At 43.7% G+C, this 6753-nt stretch overlaps 1 protein-coding gene across 1 annotated transcript in view; it reads right to left on the reverse strand.

The window, feature by feature from the left end:
• n4bp1 (nedd4 binding protein 1) overlaps positions 1-2274 on the reverse strand; it is a 29916-nt gene extending 27642 nt beyond the window's left edge. The window contains exon 1 of the mRNA XM_083917184.1: positions 1799-2274. Coding sequence (XP_083773310.1) covers positions 1799-2110 — 312 coding nt within the window. The 5' untranslated portion in view covers positions 2111-2274. The remainder of the gene's footprint in view (positions 1-1798) is intronic.
• Between the last annotated feature and the right edge of the window lie 4479 nt (positions 2275-6753).

Consider the following 6753-nt stretch of genomic DNA (forward strand, 5'->3'; position numbering starts at 1 on the left):
GCGGTTAATTAATTTTCAGTTAAATGAATATAGTCAGTCACAAACTATATTGTGCCTTTTGAGAGTCAAGTCAAGCAGAAAGCTTTTTCATTGCGGACTTGCTGATGCTGTGAGAAGCAGCTTCAAACTGTGGCAGAAGACAAAATAATAATCAGGGTTATTTTCAAATCATTTGCAGAATTTTGCTTATGGTTAAAGTTGAAGCAAAGTTGTGAAACTAAATTACAAGAAAGGAGGTTATGGGAATGATAGCAGTGGTTTCCCAAACTAGAGGAAGCACCAATATAACATGTATGGTTATGCAGAAAGCCATTTATGACTCCTCTGTCATCCTGATCATCAGCTGAACAGACTGACAGTAATATAACCGTTTCCACAACACATTCTCGGTTGATCGGCAGAGCTTAGAACAGCTGGCTACAGGGGGAGCAAGTTACACACTAAAGAGAGACTCATGGCACAAGATGCAGAAGTGTGACAAATGCTCTTGTATGGGAAAGCACGCAGGAATACAATAATGCAACAGATGCTAACAGCAGTTTTGCATGTGTAAGTGTAGTTCATGACCTCTTAATTTTAGGCCAGGTGCTTTTTAAAAAGGATGCTGTGTTCCGAGTGGACATTGTGTCAGATCATGTGATTCAGTCACACTGAGCCTTGTCCCCCCCTCCCTCTCCACCATCACGCTCATGCTCGTACATGTGCAAACGTGCTTTACAAAAGCCTACCTCTGCCAAACGGGCCGTGGCCGGCAAACGTACCGCGCCTGGGAGTGCTCACACTGGTCAAACGAACTAGACTTTAGCCGTGAAACATGCTTGGGCACGGTACGGATGGGCAGTGTGAGTGCGCCCTTGTAGACCAGATTCCAATGATGTGCTCGTTATCAAGCAGCTGAAGTGTGTCACAGTTTTGGAAATCATTAGTACCAGGTGTGTAAGAGCAGGGGGAAACCTAAAACATGCAGTGGCTCTCCAGGAGTGGAATTGGCCACCCCTGGTCTAATCGAATCAGGACCCCCGTATTGTCTCAAAGTGAAGCCTGCCAGAGACATGGCTGAAACAGCATAGCACTATTATGTTAATTAAGCCTTCAGTTTGTTTTGTTTCACAGAACTGTATAAACACGGAAAACTGTGTGTAACAAACTGCATTGAGTCTGAGCTGTTTTAACACTAACAACCACAGCATATAAACATATGCCTATATATGAAAGTACAGTACAACAACTATGAACTCAGAAGTATGCTGGAAAAAGAAAGGACCTGTCTACGTCCACAGGTGTGTGTCCAGGACATCCTTTGGTGAAAACTCTCAGAGCAACAACACAATGACAAAATCAGATTTCATGACACACCACCACAATGTCAATCGTGTGTGCTGATATATAGCAAATGTTTAATTAATGTTGTTTTCATAGAATATCTGATCTAAATTAGGGGTGGCTGATATTATGCCTAAGAAAGCACCGTTTGCACTGCGGATGTGGTGGCTAAAAGGGAAGACACATGCATTGTTTGACTGACACTCTTGGCTACAACAGACCATGAAAAAACTAAGAAAACAGAAACTACCTAGGCCATATCTGATCCCAATACGATATCCTTTCAGGACTCAGACCGTATAAAAGTTAGATACTGTGGTGATGGAACAGCAGAGACCACGGGTAGCCCTGACAGACAGCGCTACCGCCAGCATGGTGCTGATTTGGTCTCGCCTTTAACATGGATAACCGTGTGTCACAGTGGACTGTTGGCATCGATAGAAAACGCAAGTGAAAGAGTAGAATAGGACCTCACCTTTGCCTTTGACACGTCGTCTCTGTTTCCCCTGAGCTGAAGCCATATCTGTCGGGATGTTTTGCTACCGTGTAGCTGCCCCGTGTGGTCCAACAGACCGATAATAGTGAACGTTACTTTAAAAACCTGTTCCACTCGAGGTTTGGCACATTTCAGTTCATCTTCTTTATCCTCCAGCACTGTAAACTCGTCCACGGTGGGGGCCTCTAGCTGCTGCCTGCCGGCTGACGAAGGGAGCCTGCTGGTCGGCTGCTCCGGGCACGTTAGCTCGGTGACTCGTCTCATCCCGAGGAGGGGCCGCGTTGTTGACATTCAGCCTCTCGGTCTTACGGTCGCTCACAACGACGTCTCAATATTCAAACCTCTCGGTGGTGTTAGGGACCTTTGGCGTTTTCATGCTCTCTTTTCGTGTGTACTCCAGAGCAACGAAGCGACGGTTACAGCGTTTAACGACATGAACACAGATACAGAGCTAGCTTCATAACTCGGAAGCCCCGAGTGACGTATGCGGAAAGTCCCAGTGATGTCGTCATCAAAACACGACAGGCGTGCTCTTGTGCCTATCTAGTAGAAATAAAGTCATCAAGACTTATCGGCACTTTCTGCAGGCGCAAGTACTCAGATCTTTTACTTAAGTTCTAGTAGTGTGTAGAAATTCAAGTAAAAGTACAAAAGTATCACCGTCTGAGATGAATTCAAGTTAAACTTGAACTACTCAAAGTTATAGTAGGCATTTTGCAGAATAGTCCATTTCAGAATAATGTAGCCTATATTATGTTATTATGATTAATAGTGCATCCATGTTTACATCACCTGAATATCTACACTGGAGATCAAAATTAGAGAACAAATTATAAATTTGATTGATTCTGAAATTGTTTTTTTTTTTGTTCAGAATTTCATAGAATATTCTCTGTGTCTATACCTCTGTTGTGCTAGTATGTTTTTTTTTTGTTTTTTTTAAATAACCAATGCACTTCTACAAAAACCTTTATTTTGTGAAAAAACAATGAGCAAAATGAGAGAACACTTTCAGATCCCTCCCAGTTATTGGTGTTAATCTGCACCTGGTGACAGTTGACTTCATTGTTGGGCACATCCTGTTTATCTGCAGCTCTCCTGGTTACTTTGTAAGATGGAAGCTGCTCTAGGGAGACTGAAACCCTTCGACAGCAGGTTGTCCAGATGAAGGCCAAAGGGATAACCCTCTCAGCCATCAGAGAGAGGTTGGGTGTTTACATTCTGTGATTTCAAGAAGATTGAAACTTTACAAGGACACAGATTCATTTAAGTCCCTCAAAAAGGCCGGTCGTCCACGTAAAACAAGTGCACCAGAGGACAGGATTATGAGAAGACTCTCAATGGGGAATCAGTTCAACACTGCAGCTAGAGTTGGTCTCCAGTTCAGTGCTGAACAGGACAAGGATCTGTCTCTGCACACACTGTCCAGGCCCGGAGTGGCTAATCGGGAGGACCGGGACAATTCCCGGTGGGCCGGTCTGACTTTTGGTCCGCGAGGGCCGGTGTTCAATTATTATTTTTATTTATTTTGTGCCGGTGTTCAGTCATGGCACTGAGTGGAGTGGGTATCACGTGTATGCTGTTACAGCTGTCGCTGGTCATATCAGGGAGCTGGCGGTCTGTTAGATCATGCCAATGAAACTGGGACGCGGACGCAGGTTAAGGGCACGCCCACCAACAAGAAACAGACGCAGACGCAGCCTGATGTAACGTACGTGTCGTGCACTAGTCCGCACACTTCATAAATTTATTTTCTGCGACCTCACCTCAGACTTAAGCGGGTATGCTCGGTCGAAATCTCTGTGCTTTGTGTCATAGTGGCGCTTCACATTGCCACTTTTAATGAGAGCTACAGTCTCGAAATTCATAAAAAACAGACTCAGGAGCACTTTGACTGAGAAGAAACTTGAGGCATTCATGCTCATGTGCACTGAGAAAGAAATTCTCATGTCTTTGCACAATGATACTGTAATAAACAAAGTCGCAGAGACCAGTGCACTGCTCAGGCGTTTATTCATGTTTTAGGGTTGGCCATGTTTCTTTGACACTATTCTTGTGCAGAGGAAAAACTGATAATGGCATCTTTAGAAAGTTATGTTTTACTGTGAATAACAAACTTGTGCATTACTTATTTTATTCTTTGTTCATGTTTAAATCTAAATGTTTGTGAAATCTAAGTTCTGATTATGTTATTACAGATTATTACCTTTTATTATTTTTTCAAATTTAATATGTAATATTTTATTTATTCTTTTTATAATTTGTTGAAAAGGATGTTGTGTTGCAAAGAATAATGGTGGAGATGTGCACTCATGTTGAAATAAATCCCCATTGTGAAGCAACCATTACTTCCACTGAATTGGAATTATTTTAGAAAAAATACACGGAATTACAAGGCTTTAAAGAACAGTGCGCTATTGTATGCTTAACATGTAAAGTTATAATTACATTATTTTAATATAATAGGTCATGATCTAAAGTGGGCCGGTCTGAGGTATGAAACTCCAGGGCTGAAAATGAGTCCCACTCCGGCCCTGACACTGTCCCATTGTTTAAGACTTTTTGGAGTGAAAGCCTACTCTGCAGTGACCAAACCTCTCATCAGCAGAAAGAATAAAAAGGCTAGACTTGCCTTTGCTGAGGAGCATGTTGTGTGGACAGAGGAGAACTGGTCCAGAGTGACTTCAGTGATGAGAGGACGTTCAGTTTATTTGGGTCTGATGGAAACATTTTGTTGGGCGTAGGACTGGGGAAAGACTGAACCCAAAGTGTGTAAAGAAGTCAGTTAACTCTGGAGGAGGAAGTGTCATGGTTTGGGGATGTTTCCTGCCGCAGGAGTTGGGCCTCTTGTACAGCTACATGGCAGGGTGAATGCAAATGTTTATGTGAACCTCCTTCAGAAACATGCAATAACTTCACTGTTACTGTCTCCCAATCAACTGCAATTTTCATGCAAGACTATGCCCCCTGTCTCACCTCCTTCAGAAACATGCAATAACTTCACTGTTACTGTCTCCCAATCAACTGCAATTTTCATGCAAGACTATGCCCCCTGTCTCACTGCAAAACAGGTGAAGCAGTTCTTTGAAGCTCATAACAAAGTAATGTGTAAGAAACCCACTCCAGTTAGTGAACTGTGGAAGAGACTGAGTCAGAATGGACCAAGATTGAACCAGAGCAGTGTGAGAAACTAGTGATGTCCTGTGGGCGCAGATGTGCTGAAGTCATTCAAAGCTTTGGTCTCTACACTTCCTGTTCATTTTTGAATCCTAGAGAAGAAAACATTTTTGAAATCTTCTCTTCTGACACAGTGGTTACCGTTGAAGTGCCTTGGTTATTTAAAAAACATGCTAGTACAGCAGTGGTATAGCCACAGAGGATATTCTATTCAATTCTGAAAAATAAAAACGAACAATATTTCAGAATAAATCAAGTATTAACAATTTGTTCTCTAATTTTGATCTCCAGTGTATATGGCTTGGGTCCTCTACCAGAGGCCCTGGAGTCTGAAGCATCTGCACAGTATCTTATCTGTTCCTAACACTGCGCTCTTCTGGAAAGACATCTCAGGGCGCATGCACACTGTCCATCCGTACCGTGCCCCGTGCTTCAGGGTACTTGTCCCCCTGTCCCTCTCCCCCCGCAGCCCAGGCCCGTTTGTACTCACACTGCCTGGGCCTCGGCGCAAATGCTTCTTGCCTGCATATACGTCATCACGCCGTAACACGTCACACACATTGATTGACATCATTGCGATGCGTCGCTTTGTTTACAAAAGCGTGCGGTCTTTTGGCCATATAATGGAAAGCAGCATGCCTTTGACTCGCGGGATGTCCTCCATTTGAGAGATCGGCTTCCCTGGTCCGTATGTCGAAGTGTCCTTGGGCACGACACTGAACCCCAAATTGTTCCTTGTGGTGTGAATGGTTAGATTAGATTAGATGGTATGTAGATGTCCACTGCCATCAGTGTGAATGTCTGTGTGAATGGGTGAATGTGACAAGTAGTGTAAAAACGCCTTGAGTAGTCAGAAGACTAGAAAGGCGCTATAGAAGTCCAAGTCCATTTACCATTTACCATTTGAGCAATCCTGATTAAACTTGATGCAGATATCCTGCACTAGGACTTGAACTTAAATACAGAGTTTTGTAAAAATCCCATAAAATGGGGCGAAATTGCAATACTTTGAGTGTTATGTCATGATTAAAATGCAAACCAAATGATAAGCCTGTAAATGTTGTCATTTGTCCAGGTCATCATTATCCCCAAAGCAATTTAAGTCAAAAGCAACTGGACTTGGTTATTATTGGTCTAGGAAGACGTTTCACCTCTCATCCAAGAGTCTTCATCAGTTCATGTTAGCATCTGACCAGGCTGGGACTGGTCCAACTAACTGGTGTGGAGATCCAGGTATTTAACCTCTCACAAGGCCGATGATGTCACTGAAACCCTTTGTGCTCCAAGTGCCAACGACCGTCGTTAGAGTGACAGTCGTTGGTGGGAAGTAGGTTTGGACTTTGTTAGTGCTCTATTGAGTCTTAACGACAGTCGTTGGAGTCACATGGGGCCATTTGTGAACAGTTCTTTGAGGTTAGATTGTTGAATCTCCTGAAGGGATGAGAGGGCAGCATTGTAAATTGGAGATGAGTGGTGTCTCAGGGCACACTCACACTGTCCTTCCACACCGCGCCACAGGCTTTAGGGTACTTGTCCCCCCTCCCTCTCCCCCCGCGCCCCAGGCCCGTTTGTACTCACACTGCCTGGGCCTCGCGCAAATGCTTCTTGCTGTCCATACGTCATCACGCCGTAACACGTCACACGCATTGATTGACGTCATCGCGATGCGTCGCTTTTAGGGATGCTCGATATTGGCTTTTCTGCCGATATCCGATATTCCGATATTGTCCAACCCTTAATTTCCGATACCGATATCA

The sequence above is a fragment of the Echiichthys vipera genome (assembly GCF_963691815.1).
Source record: "Echiichthys vipera genome assembly, chromosome: 7".
Taxonomy (NCBI): Eukaryota; Metazoa; Chordata; class Actinopteri; order Perciformes; family Trachinidae; genus Echiichthys; species Echiichthys vipera.